Raw genomic sequence first — 18,040 nt, forward strand, 5'->3', positions numbered from 1 at the left:
GAGTCTTTTCATAGTTTTTTCGATTGACTTTCCAGCTTTCCTCTGAACAGAGACTATGATCAATTGCTCTAGCATGCCTGTCTTATCGCAGACACTAACTATCCACCTAAATATGAAAGTTTGGGAACAATGTAGTCTCATTATGGACGAAAGAATATAATGATAGAAGCCATTACAGGAGACGCTCAGACAGAACAGGCTACAGCTGGAAGATTACCTTGTCTTATAACAAATGCTCCTGGTGATTGACAGGAGAAATGGGCCTCATTTAACAGTTTAACTCAGAAAAATCCAGCTGAGAGCGCATTGTCAGGCTTATTTGTTCTGGTTGGCCTATTCATGTCTGTACTGAAATAATTTTTCAGTAAGTGGGGAGTCACATTTTGTCAAAGTTAGAGATAACACAATGCATGACGTTGACAGAGTATTATCCTCTGGCATCTGAATAAATAAGATAATTTAGAGGCCTCCATCAAAACTGGACAGTTCATTCTTCAGTCAAGCATTTATTCACTTCAATGGGGCTTTATTAACATGGGAAACAGACGTTTACAATGACAAAGCAAGTGACAACATAAACAGAAGTCTGCTATTAAAAAATATATACAGATGAGCAAAATAGAATAGGAAAAAATGTAGACTTGCAGTTAAAAATAAAAATACATGAGAAATATATAAATAGAGCAATATATATTTTTTAATGAATGTAAATGTGTGTGTACCTAAGGTTGTGGCATACATATTGGGAAGCAAGATATGTCCTGTAGGAGTATTTTTAATTTTGTGTTTAAAGTCTTAGATTACATAGTTGTGTTCACTGTGAGACACAAACACTATCCAGTTACATTAAGTGACCTTTGTTTCGATTAGAAAGTCAGTCTCAGCATGATACAGTAAGTGAACTCACATCCTGCTTAAAATACACTCTAATCTCGACTCATGAAGTTTAAAATAACACCTGACTTATTGCAAAAAAACTAACCCCACACAAATGTTTGATGACTTGCATTGTCTGAAATCTATTTAAAGTTTTTATCTATTTTCTTTCCCTAACCAATAACTTCTGTGTCTGTGCATCACAGTTTTTAACAGTCAGTACGAAGTAACTTCATTTGATTAAAGCTAGTAAAAGTACCGAGGAAACCTCTTACAGTGATCACATCTGTGAAATTCCATAAACAAGAGTCAGTGTAAAAATGAATTAGTCCAGTAACAAAGAAACTAGATCCAGAAAAGAATAGACCAACAATGAAATTAGTTAATTTGTCCCTCATAAAAAGAAGAAACCGTGTTTAAGAACTATCAATATCAATTTTATCTGATACTTTTATAGCTAGTTGTTTCAACTTGTTATCTATTAATTGCTTTAGCTAACTGTTTCAGCTGTTTATCCACTACTTATAGCTATTTCACCATTTATTCATTTTAAGCTTACTATATTTAACTGTTAGGGGAGAGCATGGTAAGTTGAGCCAGACAGTTTTTACTTGAGGTGTCTTTAAAGTGATGACATGACAGTAATGTCTCCAACTATATATATTTTAGGATGTGGTGCATCCCTGGGAATAATCAGTTTAGATCTAAAATAAACCGTTTTCAAAATATGGCTTTCCAAAAAAAGTGGTAAGTTGAGCCACATGGGGGTCGGGGACATCATGTAATTTCGTCATGCAAGCTCAAATGCCAGTTCCCAACATTTAATTGCACTTATATAGTAAAACATTGCAGCTATGTCTCCTAGTTATTTCATATGAATGTATCGCTTGTCATCCTGTTAATGGTCATGTCCCGTGCCACCATTTTTGTACCTCTCCCACTGTTCTGTCCAAACCCACAATATGAGTTGAAGCCTGTCTGTCTTCCATTTATAGAAGCATGACATAATGGTTTCTGGTCTAAAATGCATAATGTCACATCATTTCGGTGATGAATAAGAATGCAATGTAAAATAACTGTAAAATAGCTTGCTCAACTTCCCTCAGGTCTTTTGGCTCAAATTACCCCATTCCTGGCATTTTAACAAAATTGTGTCATCCAGCAGTTTAAGTTTAACGTCATGCTAACAGCATAGCCTGATATTGTAACTTCCTAAAGCATTAACACGTGTATGATTTTCTCAAACCTGTCTGTAATTTAACAGACACAAGAATCAAATCACTTTGAACGGCAAAAAAATGTTTTTCGATCTTAAATGTGCTTATCACTTATTCCATGGGCCTCTCTCCATCACAGGGAGAGTAAAGTGGATGACTCTTCAAAAATATGTGGTCACATGACCAATTTTCCCACTCTACAATACTTAAAAGTTGGCTATCTAACCATTAATCTATTACTTTTAGCTATTTAAACATTTATATCATTAGTTTTAGCTAGCTGTTTAAACTGTTGCTTTTAGCCAACTATTTTAGCCATTTAGCCTTTAGCTAACTGTTTCAACTTCTCCACTTACTAGTTTTAACACACTCTCAACTGTATTACTGGTATCACAGTAACCACACCAGTTTCTCAGTAGTGCTGCTCACACCTCACCACTTGATAAAATACTCCCTCACAAATTAAAAAAAATGTTTCCCGGAGTTAATTTTAGTGATTACTTGATTGATATACCAAATAATTGATAACAGTTTATCTTTATTTCATAGCATTGACAATTGAATTATTAGAATTTTAAACTGTTGGTAAAATAATTAATCTGATGATCATGGTGATATTGAGTTTCAAAAAACATTTAGAGGTTTTGAGTTTGACGTTTCATGTCATGCTCAAAAAATATACCTGACCATCAAGACTCAACAAGCTAATGCTGGGTAAAGCAGATTATGGTACATTTCTTAGTCATTCTTACTACACAGGGTTGCACAGTGACATTAAAGTCTTAGCCCCCCTTGAAGCTACACACAAAGAACATGCATACAAATATCCAAAATCTGAATAAACACCTTAATTAAAACAATCCAGAATGAAGAGCCAACATTTACAAATGTATTACAAAATGTCCAGACATATGTAAAGAATACAAATTTCACATAGGAAACTGCAAAATACACAGTTTATATATGTCGTATAGAGTGTATAAGTATAACACACTAGACAATATCGAGAGAAAACTGTGTCCAACCAGCTTTCTTTTTGTTATTGTTTGTATCATTTTTGATACAAACAATAACATAAGATATCTAATTTTGATCTGTTCAAAATTATATTTTTTCAAATTTAGCTGAGCTACTCCACAATCTTTCCACGTGTCCCCAAACAACTACAGGAGTAGTCTATACCTTCGGCAGTACAAGGAGGAATCACTGATCTCATACGATGGCTAACCTTAGCTTGGTTGTCAAAAAAACGACAGGTAATGCTCCAATGAGGGAGTTTACGGTGATAGAGATATAAAAGATGTAGGTCAATATTTGGTTGGACAAAAATCTTTCAAAATGGCGGATGTAAAAATGTCAGTTAAGCTAGCAAGTCAGAAAACCTGTCTCGGCCAGCCATTGTTTACAACTAGCCAAGTTAGCTATTGTTACGCTGGTTGATTTAAAAAAAACACACATTGTGCGGTAGTTACTCATACTAAACACTGTAGCAACACACCCACAGACAGCAGCTGGACAGCGCTTTGTGTACAAACATTTCTATGAGACAAAAGTACACAGAAGTGCTAATAAACAGTATAAACCACAGTTTTCACTAACTGTTGATACTCAGAGCAGCCATCTTGGATCACAAAGTCGGGGTAGTCCGGTTCTCCCAACTACAAACTCGGAAATTCCGACTTCCCATGTAAAATGTAATGCACCATTAAACCAACTGATGGTGGCAGAAATAGATGTCCTCCCACAAAAGAACCATATTATCCTTTGAAGGACGCATCTGGTGCTAATCTATATTTTTCTTACTATCAACAAATCTCATAAAAAAGCAAAAACAACAATGAATTGAGTCTGTCAAGAATTGTGTGTGGATCAAAGACGGCTATATCTTATTCTTCTGTGCCGTAGATCTCTGTTGGTGTTCACAAACTTTTTGTGGGATTTGTTGACAATATAGAAATTCAGAAACCCTGAGTAATGAATCTTTGTCTTATGGTAACTTTGCTTATTATAGCCACATGCTGAATGGCAGCTTAGAGAAAGAGACTGGAGGCTTACAATGCTTGTTTTTCAGTCCTACAAAAAAGGTAAATATGTCAAGTGAATTGTAATAAAACATCATGATTTGCACTTTTTACCAAGTGTCTAACGTTTTAAAACTTGTGAAGCACCACTAGGTGGGGCCTCATATTTAGAAATGAAAGAAGCGCCATTCTCTTTAGGTTTTGTTCCCTTCATGCTAAAGAAGACATTTGACACAAAAAACTAATTACATGGTAAAACCATTTTATGCATATTTGTTAGTTTTTCCTTTTATCCTGTTCTTTTGTAAGGCATTGTTTGTAATAATAGTAGTATTATTTGCTTTTGTAGAACTATTATTTGTAATAGTAGATGTGCAATAGTAGTAGCAGTGTTGCATAGATCTAGTGTATGAATGACAGTTCTGTTTCTTAGAGAAATGTCCATACACACACGTACTGCATGTCAACATTTTGCCCTGCACGTCATGAGAAATACAGTAACACGCTGTTGCGTGAGCTCAGAGTCTCTTCAGTGTCACAGCTCTCAGAATGGCAACGCCGGCCCTTTTTTCCACTCACTTGACACTCAGTTTGTTTCCTGTACAGCCGTCAAACGCTCTACACCATCAACAACATGGCCATACGTAGAAAAGACAGCTTTCTCTGGGGGAAAGGTATGCTAAAATATGTATTTTAATCATTACTTTATATTATTCTGCTCCTCAAAAACAAATTCAGAGGTTGTTGTGAGATGATTTCAGAGTATTAGAAGTCAAATAATTTGTGTGATCTCACTTTAAATGCTGCTCATGTAGATCTTGTGGGTAACAAAACTTGCAATGTTGTTGACTAAAGGAGCTTCTATGTTTTTGCTTTTATATGCCTTCTTAAAAGACAACACACATTTCACATGTTATGTTTTTCAACTTTTGAGATCCATGATACAAGATAATCCAACACTGAAACTTAAGTAACAGCTATTTTCATGCTGCAAATCATTTTCCTGGACAACCACAAATGAAGATGAATTGTCCTTTAATTGCCATAATGCACTCAACAATCTACCCGATTCAACTAAAAAGAGGAAGTGAAGATTTTTTATTTTCAGCCCCTTTTTGCTCTCATTCATCGACCACTTCTCTAACTAGTGAAGGATGAAGTTGTGATGCATGCTGGTCTGTGAGAGCAGGCGTAGGCGTGAGCAAGGTTGTCAAGACAGTCCACTGTGCTGCATATCACGTATATCTCACCATCCTGAACTGTACTTGTCTCAGTGCTGCGGCTTTTTGTTGCCCCACAGCTCCACCAAAACTCCCCCCAGGAGAGAGGCAGAGTGAAACAATCAAGATTCACAAGTTTGAGCTGCTGGATGACATTCAGGTACTGCGGTGAATATATCCTTCCAAGGTCTTTTCATTATTCTTTTATGTGCACCAACAGCCTCAGCAGAGCTTTTTCACAGCACACAAAGGCATTTCATTCATCAACTTTTAAATTAAAAATGAATTTGAAGGTTATTTTATCACTCAGGGACAAATTGCTCCTGAGTCATGTACCAGTCCACTGGTGTCTGTGACGTAACAGCAAACCTTGAGCCCAAGCTAACATCACCTCTTTCTTTCTCAACTCCCTCTCTCAGAAGCTGAGGTTGGAAATCAATCACGTCATGCCAGAAATCCACAGGCCTGAACTAAAGGAGCAGAAGTGAGTATGAGCAAATGTTTAGAACAGCTATTCTATGAGTCACCGCGGCCTCTTCCTCTTATTTAAGTGACACTTTGATGCAGGTCAAACTCCCACACCACAGTTTAACAAAGTCATGCAAGCAGCTTTATTGCAATTTTTATTTGCCTGAGTCAGAAGTCAGAATAGTTTCCATTAGACGCTGCCTCTGCGGTTGAAAGTATATATGAACCTGCTATTCAAACCTTTCAACCTGATGTTTTTAAACCTTTTTTTAAATGAAAATGCTTCTCATCCAATGGATCCTGACCTTTTTCGTTCACCCCACAGCCATTATGAACTGAAGTACCCTTCTTTGCAGCTTTTATTATTCAACCATTTATCAATGACTTTAAGCTCAGCTAACTGAGCTAACTAGATAACAGCAGACCTGATATGTGATATGCTGCCCCCTATTTATTTGGAGTATGAATTCAACAGGTGGAGAGTAGTCTCATTTCTCACACATGGTACCTTAGCCATCACTAGCTAACTTGTCCAATTTTTTCAACTTGCTTGCTAACTAGTTTTCAATCACTCAAATGTTACAGCGTGACATGTCAAAAAATGTGTTATTCAGAAAGTATTTGAGCTCTGCACGCCCCCAAAGCAACAGCAGAAGTACCCCTTGTTGGTAATCGTTGATACAGTATGTTTAGATTTACAGAGGACAAAGTGTGGCCATGTACTGCAGCTCTGGGTGTAATAAAACAGAGTTACTGAGCACTGTGACAGAAATGGGAAACAAAATGGTCTTGTGACATTTTGAGAATATGTGGATGTCTATGTACAAATTTAAACTTATTGTTGCTTTTGTCGCTGCTTTTAGAGGGTGGTGATAATATGTAAGTGGTGCTGCATTTCGCTACAACTGTATTACTGGTATCACAGTAACCACACCAGTTTCTCAGTAGTGCTGCTCACACCTCACCACTTGATAAAATACTCCCTCACAAATTAAAAAAAATGTTTCCCGGAGTTAATTTTAGTGATTACTTGATTGATATACCAAATAATTGATAACAGTTTATCTTTATTTCATAGCATTGACAATTGAATTATTAGAATTTTAAACTGTTGGTAAAATAATTAATCTGATGATCATGGTGATATTGAGTTTCAAAAAACATTTAGAGGTTTTGAGTTTGACGTTTCATGTCATGCTCAAAAAATATACCTGACCATCAAGACTCAACAAGCTAATGCTGTGTAAAGCAGATTATGGTACATTTCTTAGTCATTCTTACTACACAGGGTTGCACAGTGACATTAAAGTCTTAGCCCCCCTTGAAGCTACACACAAAGAACATGCATACAAATATCCAAAATCTGAATAAACACCTTAATTAAAACAATCCAGAAAGAAGAGCCAACATTTACAAATGTATTACAAAATGTCCAGACATATGTAAAGAATACAAATTTCACATAGGAAACTGCAAAATACACAGTTTATATATGTCGTATAGAGTGTATAAGTATAACACACTAGACAATATCGAGAGAAAACTGTGTCCAACAAGCTTTCTTTTTGTTATTGTTTGTATCATTTTTGATACAAACAATAACATAAGATATCTAATTTTGATCATCTCCATTTGTCATTTAATTATTTATTGAAAAAATAACAATATTGACTGATTATTTGAAAAAGTTTCTATATATTAGTTTATAAAATAAATTGTTGACTTGTCGTTTGTTGCAGTAAAAATGTTTTAAGGAACAGAAGTTTCTTACGTGGGAAAAAGAAATTCAACATGGATCCCAAAAAGGTGAGTTGATATCATATTTTTTGTGTATTAGATTTCATGGGAGCATCTTATAGCACTAGTGGGAAGGTATTTTGATTATTTTACCTGCTACATACAATGTTAGCGTAGCTTCACCTGATCAACACACAGCACTTGAATTTGGTCACCTGTATACCTGAACACAGAGTACACAGTACTTTCAAAGAGATATTTCCAAGTGTGTAACATTAGCTTTAGTTTCGGACATGCTACATGCCATTTGATCCAACAGTTTGTGTGGAAACACAATGTTACTGCGAGTCACAGTAAAGGTACAGTAGGTGTAGTACTTTTACTTTCACTCACTTCAGCCAGATGACAGCAAATGTAACTCCACACAGAGCGGATGTAGATTTGAGCGATGTGAAAACTGTTCACAGATGCAAATGATGACTGAATAGCGAGAAAAACCACATCCTGTTCCACTTCAGGGAACAGGATGTGCAGAAGTGCCACTTCAACACAGAGACCTCCATCTTTTCGTTCCTTCCTCTCTGCGTCCCTTGGCCTGTGACAGTGCTGCGCTCAGGCCTGAGGACGAGTGGGAGGATGACAAGTTTTAAGAATACTTGGGGTTAAGAGTGTCTTTAAGTGCAACTGATTTTAAGAACCACTCTGCAGGAGGACACACTCAGAGGAAAAGGTCATATTTTGAAGATCTGGCTCTAAACACTCTTTGAGATTTACAGATAGCAGCATGCAATATTCATTCAACCTTTCTCATCTTCTCATCTGGTGATTAATGATGATAGGGACACAAAACGAGAAGGAGAAAAACTTTCTCGATTATCTCGAGTTAGCAGCGCTGATAAGAATTTCAAGACAACTTTTGAAAGACTTTGAACATGAAAGCTTTGCTGTGGTACTTATTGCCTGTCCTGTAAGTTGAAACACGCACACAGAAAACCTTTGATGAAATTACTTAACATTTAAACTTTGAACAAGCTGTTTGAAGCCAAATGTGCAGATTACACCCTGAAAAACAACCCTACACCACATAAAATACACATTTCTGTGTGTAAACATGGACATAACTGACTCCATGCTCCTGGTGTCCAAATAATTCATATAAATCTGACTTTCCATCCTCCCTTGCTTCAGGGTGTCCTCTACCTGATTGAAAATGGCCTGCTGGAATGGCGTGCAGAGTCGGTGGCCGAGTTTCTTTACAAAGAGGAGGGACTGAACAAGACGGCCATTGGCAACTTCTTGGGAGAAAGGTACAAACACAAGTGATTTGGATATTAATGTGTGGATGTAACTTGGACTTTAAAAAACAAAATATATACTGATGCCACCACTTCTGCCATGTTGAAAAGGCCAGCTAACCGGGGAGGGCGGATGAGAAGCGGGTCATTAGGGCTAAGGCGGGATAAAGCAGAAGTACTCATTGGTACAAAAGATCACTCAACTGACACTAGCAGTGTCAGATCCTTTAATTCAGTAAAAGTACAATGTAAAAATATTCCTTTACTCCAGTAAAAGTACAATGTAAAATCCTACTTATTTAGTAGATATACAGCAGTATTGTTAGCAAAATATACTTAAAGTATCAAAGTACTGCAGTAAAAGGTCTCCTGAAACTGATTACAGATTGTTAATACTGATTCATCACTGTGTAAACAGCATTTTACTATTGTAGCTGCTCAAAGTGGAGCTAGTTATACTTAATACGCAGTTAGTTTTAACTACTGAATACCAAAGTGGTGGGGACATTCAAGGGCTCACATAAGGGGTGTGATGAAACACTTAGGGCAGTGAGAAAAGCCCAATACTGGAGTTTCGAGAACAAGACAACAAGATACTCCAATGCTATTTAGAAGAAATATTCATTGATGAAACAGGCAATTCCATTGGGGGGTCTGGAAGTCCACCCCCAGAAGATTTCGAGCATTAAACTCTTGATTTCCTGCATTGTAGAGACATTTTCTGCACAAATTTATGGTGGAAATTTATATGAAGGGTAACAAAATTCATGTGGCCGGTGACAAATTATTACATAAAAATATTATTGAATATAATGCAGTAATCAGAAGTTTGTTCTTTTAGTTACTTTTTTTCGGACAAGGCAGATCTGTTTCTTCTATATTTACATTGCATTTAACATTTTCCTGAAAGTAAACCTTTCTCATAGACTTTTTATTTGCAATTTAACATTTTTTGTTGCAAGCTAATTTTTAGGAAACTTTTAACAAATGCTTTCAAAAAGAGGTGGATACAAAATCAACCATTTCAAAAAGTGGTGGGGACATGTCCCCAGCGTCCCCAGTGTAAATGACATGCTTCATACACAGTTTGATAGTCTAGTGGTTTCCAATCTAAGGGATGGGCCCTCCAAAGGGTCACCAGATACATCTGAGGGGTTGTGAGATGATGAATGGGAGAGAAAAAAAAATTCTGATACACAAATATCACATTTGTCTGTGTGTTTTTTTTGCAGCAGTTCATCTCTACTCCTAATAATAATCACACAATGTTAGTGGATAGAAACGTAGATTTATATTAATTTTTCTTTTGGTGATTATTTCACAATTTGGTTGAATTTGATTTACATATGGATGGAAACCTGGCTGCTGTTGGGTGACTTTTCAGGAAGTCTGAATAAACTGTTTTTAGCTTGTGCATTATAGACAGGATAGATCTTTGTCAGCAACCATATTTTGGGGACTTCTATTTAATAATTCTTGAATTTCTCCATTTCACAGTTTTCAAACGATACTTCTGTTCTGAGACAGTTTACATTTAGGCCTTTAGTTTTTATAATGTAACTAATTAGATGGTTTTATGTGATTATTTTCATCATCTTCAGTTGTGTTTATTTCCCCACAGGGAGGAAATGCATCTGCAAACACTGAAAGCCTTTGTGGGCCTGCATGAATTTTCAGACCTGAATCTGGTGCAGGCGCTGAGGTTTGTGTCACAAAATACTCTTCTGTTTGCAAGCAAGAGCGAAAGTCAGCATGACATGTTGCAGCAGTCTTACCTTTCAGTCTTGTTATTTTCTTAAATCCTCCTCCTTCTTACCAGCATGTGCATGACTCTGTGTGTGTGTTTGTTTCTGCATCTCTGTTGTCTTGCAGGCAGTTTCTGTGGAGCTTTCGTCTCCCAGGAGAAGCTCAGAAAATTGACAGGATGATGGAGGCGTTTGCAACTCGCTACTGTGACTGTAATCCAGGGGTCTTCCAATCCACAGGTACAAACACAAAGATTCTTTGTCTTGCCTGACTCACTTTCTCTGGCAGTCCAATTAAAAGTTCATTACTGTTTCAGTAATTTCATAGATTAAAAAATGAAACCTCTGCGAGACGAGTTCTTCGCTGTTAAGAAGAATCAATCAAACATGAGTGAAGCCGCAGTAACATCTTATCTCTCTCTCACTGAGCAAACAGATTGTTCAATGTGTGTTTTTGCTAAACCTATTATTTTTAATGGGTGCAATTTATACAGCTGAAGCGGCGCTAACGATGCACAGCTGAAGAAAACTAACTGTGGTTTTCTGCATTATGTATATGTGTGTATATGTGTCCTTGTGTTCTGTGTAACAGACACATGCTACATCCTGTCTTTTGCCATCATCATGCTGAACACGAGCCTCCACAACCCCAACGTGAAAGACAAACCCAGTCTGCAGCGATTTTTTTCCATGAACAGAGGAATCAACAACGGGGAGGACCTGCCCACCGAGCTGCTCACGGTCTGCTACCAATACTCACTAATGTCCTATTCATAATATCCCGATAAACTCATGTTTGTCACTAAACTAATCACTCAAGAGCTGTACTTCCTTCTATGTGTCAGAGGAATATATTTACATATAATATATTTATATATATATATACTCTGTATACAAATAACTAAACCTGTACTGAGAGGCTGCACTCATGTGCTAATGTCAACATGCTCACAGTGAAAATGCTAACATGTTGTTGTTAAGCAGGTATAAGCAGGTATAATGTTTACCATGTTCAGGGGCTCAGGAGGTAGAGACGGTTGGCCATTAATTGAAGGTTGGCGGTTCAATCCCTTGCTCCCCCTGGTTGAGTGTCAAAGTGTCCTTGGGCAAGATACTGAATCCCAAATTGCTCCTGGCAGCTGTTCCGCCAGTGTATGAATGAGTGTGACTGGTGAATACAGATGTAGTGTAAAAGCGCTTTGAGTGGTCGAAAACACTAGAAAGGCGCAATACAAATATGGAGCATTTACCCTGTGTGTTAACAGTTGCTAATTAGCACTTAACAGAACATTGAGCTGAGGCTGGTGGGAATGTGATAACCAAAGTTATTATAATTTATCCTGAGGAGGACTACACGGAAATCATTTCAAACCATCCAATAGCTGTTGAGACATTCCACTTAAAGTTACAAATGTCAACCTCATGGTGGCGCCGAACGACTGACATTACCATCCATATTCAAGATCTCAAAAAAACATTTCAGTGATATATTTTAGTTTGCATCGTCCACATTACTTAAAGAGAACAAGGGAGAGAATTTACTCAATCTGAAGAATCCTTCGAATATGACTCATGAAAATACCCAAATTTGGGGGATTTTTATAATTTCATTATCTTCAATCTTCTGGATTTTCAGTTTTCTCTCTGACAACAAATGTTGTCTTTTATTTTTTAACTTTAACTACTATCTGGCAGGGATTTTCCAAATAAAATGACTTGAATCTGTCAAAAGTAAAGGTTGAAAATCAGACTTTCAAAAACTAATACAGTCTACTTTTATAATTGACATTCTTGTCTGTCTTGAAATGTCTTCCAGAAACTGTATGCAAGCATCCGCAGTGAACCATTCAAAATCCCAGAGGATGATGGAAACGACCTCACGCTGACGTTTTTTAATCCAGACAGAGAAGGCTGGCTGCTTAAAATGGGTGAGATGATCTTTTTCCTGTACCACACAGGGAAAAAGACTTTCAGGGGAGATTACAATGAAACAGAGTGTACCTCTTAATCCCTACATTTTTTATTTATTTTTTAAAGGTGGCCGAGTTAAAACCTGGAAGAGGAGGTGGTTCATTTTGACAGACAGCTGCCTGTACTACTTTGAATACACCACAGTAAGTATCTGCCTTTCTGCTGCTATAAAACCTTTAAGACAACAAAATATGGAAATGCCAAACATCCCTCTACAGGTTGAAAGGTTTAATCTTTAAGTCTTTAATGTTTGTCTCTTCTTCCAGGATAAAGACCCAATTGGGATTATTCCCCTGGAGAACTTGTGTGTCAGGAAGCTACAAGACACAAGCAAAACGGTAGCATATCATTTATTTTTGGTATCGCACTGTGAGAAGGAGTGTTGAGCTTCTTCACACACATTTATCTGCTGCCACAGAACTTAATTAATCATACAGCAGCTGTTGAATTAATTGTGTTTAAAACAGTGAGTCACAAGGCTATCAGAAGACCATTAAAATAAACAGAAAGCATATGTACACAGTAACGGTCCTAAATGTGTGTCTATGTGTGTGTTTGAACAGTATTGTCTGGAGTTATATAACCCCCAAGGACAGAAGATAAAAGCCTGCAAGACGGAGAACAAAGGCCGAGTGGTGCAGGGTAAACATCAGTCCTATAAGCTCAGTGCAGCCACTGCAGAAGAACGGGACAACTGGATAGAAGCGATCACGTGAGTGCTGTTGACGCTGTGGAGAACACGTGGAGGCCAGGTGCCGTCAGGCTCAGGCTGAAACATCCCAAAGTGTTAAAACAAGCAACAAAGATTATCAGGATAAAATCATCTGACCTCCAGTGCTACATTTTCTTAAATTTGAACCTGCAGCTTAATTTGACGGAGGGTTATGGTCCGAACTACTTCTTGGCTGGGACAGAGATGCTCATAGGTCTTTGAGCTAGAGTCCAAGTCGAGTCTGAAGTCACTGTGTGTGCGACTTAAGTCGGAGTGTCAAACTCGAGTCCCCATCTCTGGGCTGGGACCAGTAATAAGAAATACTACAATCCATAAATTGCAAATTGTCATTTTTCTTTGCACTTATGTTTTGTACATATTAACCAAATCTGTTCATTGGTGAACAATTTAAAAGTGCTAATATGCAGATTTGGTTACGTTTGGACAGACCTAGGCTAGCGGGAAGTTTCCAGTCTCTGTGCTAAACTAAGCTAACTGCCGCTGACTGTAGCCTCATGTTTAACAAACAGATATGAGAGTGGTATCAATTTAACTCTCCCTAAATGTCAAACTTCTTTAATTTATGCACTTTCAGGTAAATTTCTAAGACTCTGCGTTTGACTTGGTTTGTTCCAATAAACATAACTGTGATGTTAAGTGTTTGAGAGTAAAGGGTGGAATTTAACCTTAAGTAGCACATTCATCTTCCCAGACCACCAGTGGAGTTAACTGTAGTGCTGAAACTTGCTTGATTAACAAATTATTCAACTACAATTATGATGATTAATTAATCTAAGTCTACAGGCAAACTAGCAGCTCTTTAAAGCTGTCCTAAAGCACAGAGGTACTTCAATCTAAATGCTAACATCAGCATGCTCATATTGACAATGCTAAAAACATGCTGATGCTAAGCAGGTATAATATTTACCATGTTCACCATCTTAGTTTAGCATGTTAGCATGCTAAAGTTTTCTAATTAGCCATCATCGCAAAGTACAGCCGAGGCTGATGGGAATGACATTAGATTTGCAGGTGTTTTCTCATAAACCAAAGAATTGAACAAATTTAAAGTTCTTACAATGAATCCTGAGAGGAACATGACCGAATCATATGGAAAACCATCCAACAGCTGTTGAGATGGAGCTAGAAATTCCAAACATTTGCAGGTTCTAGTTGAAATCTAGCAATTTGAAGTCGTCACCTTGGGTCCTGGGATACTGTGACAGGCATTTTTTACTATTTTCAGACATTTTAAAGAGTCAAGAGTTTCATCAGTAATGAAAATAACCATTAGTTGCAGCCCTTGCTAGCAATGGCAATGACTGCAGTCCATGGGAATTAGTCTTAAGTGGTAAAAATACTGCTATTATAGTTGAGCTCAGTTTCAGACTGAATCTTAATCTTCTCTTTCAGGGCGAGTATCACCAAGGACCATTTTTATGACCTGGTGTCTCTACGAAAGAGGAAGGTCATTAACAACACTTCCTCGTAGGACTGAAACACAAGACATTAGTGTAAACAACTGAGTTGTATCCTCAATGTGTTTTTTTTTGTTTGTTTGTTTGTTTTTTTGTGGATGAATCATTTTCTTCAGGAAAAATAAAACCAAAGCTTAATCACACAGCATTTCGCACAAAATGTACAAATTGGGAACTAACACTTGTGAAAACAAGTTAAAGAAGAAAAGTGAGCTATTTGTGGCTTGCAATGTAAAGCCTTCACATTACTTCTGCAAACTGCACGCACCAGTACTCTCTCAGCAGGATTGTCAGCCCCTGAAGTCAAACATGCTGCGGTGGCGGGGCCAAAGGTGACAGATTGTTGGCTTGGCAAAACAACGACCACAGAGACATAAAACGACCACAAAGACATTTTTAAGGCTTTAAATCCATTCCATCTCTCAACATTATTACACTTCTGTCACATGCTGTAGTATTTCCACACTCCTATTTTTAGTTTTATGTTTCTATATTTTCTCTATTTATATGATTTCTATTTGTTAAATGCCTTGTTACGTGAGCATCTGTGACGAAAAGAGTATGTAGCACTTTGTTAAACCTTTTCTGGGTGTTTTCATTGGAGATTTTCTAGACAAAATATAAATCTTTTAAAAAAGTTTTACACTTTTCTAACTTCACTTAAGTAAATCCTGTAAGTAGTTTCCTCTCTACAGTATACTGCTTAATTACTGATCAACTGTTGTAAATAGGGGATTAAAGATTCTGTAAAGTTTTAAAATTAAGTTATGAATACTTTTAATTGCACAGTGTATTTTTATTGAGCTTTACTGTATATATAAATTAAATACTTTTTGATTGAAAACTCAAACTACCTGTACAATAAACATGTTTATTATGAATCTGTTTGTGTGGCTGTTTCTCCAGCAGATGGTGCTACATCATCACTCCATGTTACTGCTTCTTTTCAGCAGGGAGCTCCTATTCAAATTATTAACTTAATTTATGAAGCGTTATTGCGACACACTGAATACAACATTGTTACTGTAATGGTGATGTGATGTAAGAAGTTACATTTCTGAGAAGTCATGTGTTGTATTGTTATTTAAAGTATTTATATAACAGACTCCGAGGGCATTTGATGCATAAAGGCTTTTCCTGTGCAGTTCCTGCTGTGTGGGTGTGCACTGCTGTGATAGAGAGTTGTGGTTTCCTGGCAGGTACACACACACACACACAAAACTTTTTGCAAACTACATTTAATCACGTGGTATTCTTCAAACGTGAGCTTCTCCTGAATTACCTGTGAAAAATACACTTTGCAGGATTAGAGGACAGACAACTTAAATTTTGAGTTCTGTTGACGCTGCCTTTACATCCTTATTGTTTGGTTCCCCACAGAGGTTATCGCTGTATGTTTAAGAGTAATAACAGTTGCATCATTAACATATTGCTTTCCTATTAAATGTTTTTTCTTTTCTTCTGAACTTATTAAAACCCAATGTGAAGAAAATAATAAAAGTGGTAACCTATCCTGTTGCAATAACATGTTGCACAACGTGCAGAGATTATTGCTATTACACCATACAAGGAAATATTTTGTTTTATATGTTATACAGCCCATGCATAAACAAACATACATTCATTTTGTTTCTCTAAATTCATGCCATTCACAGACAAATAAACTTACGGTATGTAATCCTACAGAGTGGCATTAATTATGTTTGTGGCTAATTAGACGTCAGAGAGGTCAAACTCCAAAAACAGAAATCTAAATCTTATTTGGGATTTGGGAGGGTAGTGACTCATCCTGTCAACACCAATCACAGGGGTAAATTAACTTTAAATTAAACCCGTCAAAGAAATGTAAAACAAACTCTTCAAAAATCATTAAGCCTGTAAAGGAAGAGTTCATCATTTAGGAGGGGTATGCTTATTCTTCTTCTTGCGGAAAGATAGACGAGAAGATTTATATCACTCATCTCTCATTAAGTATGAGGCTACAGCAGTCAGCAGCTTAGCTTAGCACAAAGACTGAAAATAAGGGGGAAATAATCTGACTAACTACACACGCTTAACCGTGAAACAGACTATAATGTTGTTAGTTAACCAACTTTTCAGAACCAATAGGAGACAAGCAAACACCGGACGTTGGCTGACACAGCTTTAGATGTTCATTGGGCAAAGGACTGAAGTTTGCTGCACATTGGACAATTTATAGTTTAGTTACAACAGCATCTTGTTTACGGCGAAATGTTACAATTGTTTGCCTTTTTTTTAAGAATAAAGCAGAATAACAAGATTTTATTATTAGAGAGTTTATTTATTCATTTTCAATTAGTCAGTGATTCTTAAAAGGTGACATTTCAAATTGAGCCTCCAAGACACACTGAGATTTCAGGTACTCCAAGCTGAAGAACTGAACGCCCAAAACTGTCCCTTCTATCAGCTGGTTTTGATAGTTACCGATCAAATAAACACACTGTTCAAACTTAAAAGCACTTTTTTCCAACAATTAACCAAATCATTAAATTGATCATTAAATTGATAAATCAAACTAAAACTCAAAACGAAATTAATTCCTACCTCACCCTAAACCATGAATATAACTGACGGAGTATCGCTTCACTGTCAGAGATACAAAGCGGAGACAGATCCTGACCAAATACAGACTCAGTCTTGCCTTAGAGAAAGGACGACACAGAGGCAGATCCTGACCAAATACAGACTCAGTCTTGCCTTAGAGAAAGGACGACACAGAGACAGATCCTGACCAAATACAGACTCAGTCTTGCCACTGAGAAAGGACGACACAGAGGCAGATCCTGACCAAATACAGACTCAGTCTTGCCTTAGAGAAAGGACGACACAGAGGCAGATCCTGACCAAATACAGACTCAGTCTTGCCACTGAGAAAGGACGACACAGAGGCAGATCCTGACCAAATACAGACTCAGTCTTGCCTTAGAGAAAGGACGACACCGTTGGCCTGGTTCTCCCGCGTTATCGCTCCCTGGCGGCAGGGAGCTTCCCGGCACGGCTTTCTGCTGTTCTTCCTTGGGGCGGGGTACAGCTTCCCCCGGGACATGCGGTCTGGGGTCCTTTGCGCTTTGGGGGGTCGCAGGGTGTCCTGGCTTCTGGGGGTGGGGGTCTCTGCGCGGGTTGATTCGATTGCGGTTTGGTGGGCTGCGGTGGGATTGTGGGGCGATTGTCGATGCATCTTGATGCATTATGCTTTTTCCCTGGGCAGGGTCTCTGGATGGCTGCTGGGCGTTTAGTTTGTGCATTGGAGTCCGGGGGAGGCATCTCCTCGTTGGCTTG

The 18,040-nt window shown here is 37.6% G+C and overlaps 1 protein-coding gene across 2 annotated transcripts; it reads left to right on the forward strand.

Moving 5' to 3' along the window:
• Window positions 1-3,268: 3,268 nt before the first annotated feature.
• LOC123957938 (cytohesin-2-like) lies at window positions 3,269-15,594 on the forward strand. 2 transcript variants are annotated; one of them, XM_046031067.1, is made up of 14 exons: window positions 3,279-3,349; window positions 4,721-4,788; window positions 5,415-5,494; window positions 5,754-5,818; window positions 7,542-7,608; window positions 8,728-8,846; window positions 10,456-10,536; window positions 10,707-10,819; window positions 11,172-11,320; window positions 12,396-12,507; window positions 12,617-12,693; window positions 12,817-12,888; window positions 13,114-13,262; window positions 14,676-15,594. In XM_046031067.1, exons 2-14 carry the CDS (start codon window positions 4,749-4,751, stop codon window positions 14,752-14,754), a joined length of 1,203 nt encoding a protein of 400 aa, XP_045887023.1. In that variant the 5' UTR covers window positions 3,279-3,349; window positions 4,721-4,748; the 3' UTR covers window positions 14,755-15,594. The 2 variants fall into 2 exon arrangements, with proteins under 2 accessions (XP_045887032.1, XP_045887023.1); XM_046031076.1 differs by lacking the exon at window positions 4,721-4,788 and having other exon boundaries at window positions 3,269-3,349.
• The last annotated feature ends 2,446 nt before the right edge of the window (window positions 15,595-18,040 follow it).

Source organism: Micropterus dolomieu, linkage group LG02, assembly GCF_021292245.1.
Source record: "Micropterus dolomieu isolate WLL.071019.BEF.003 ecotype Adirondacks linkage group LG02, ASM2129224v1, whole genome shotgun sequence".
Taxonomy (NCBI): Eukaryota; Metazoa; Chordata; class Actinopteri; order Centrarchiformes; family Centrarchidae; genus Micropterus; species Micropterus dolomieu.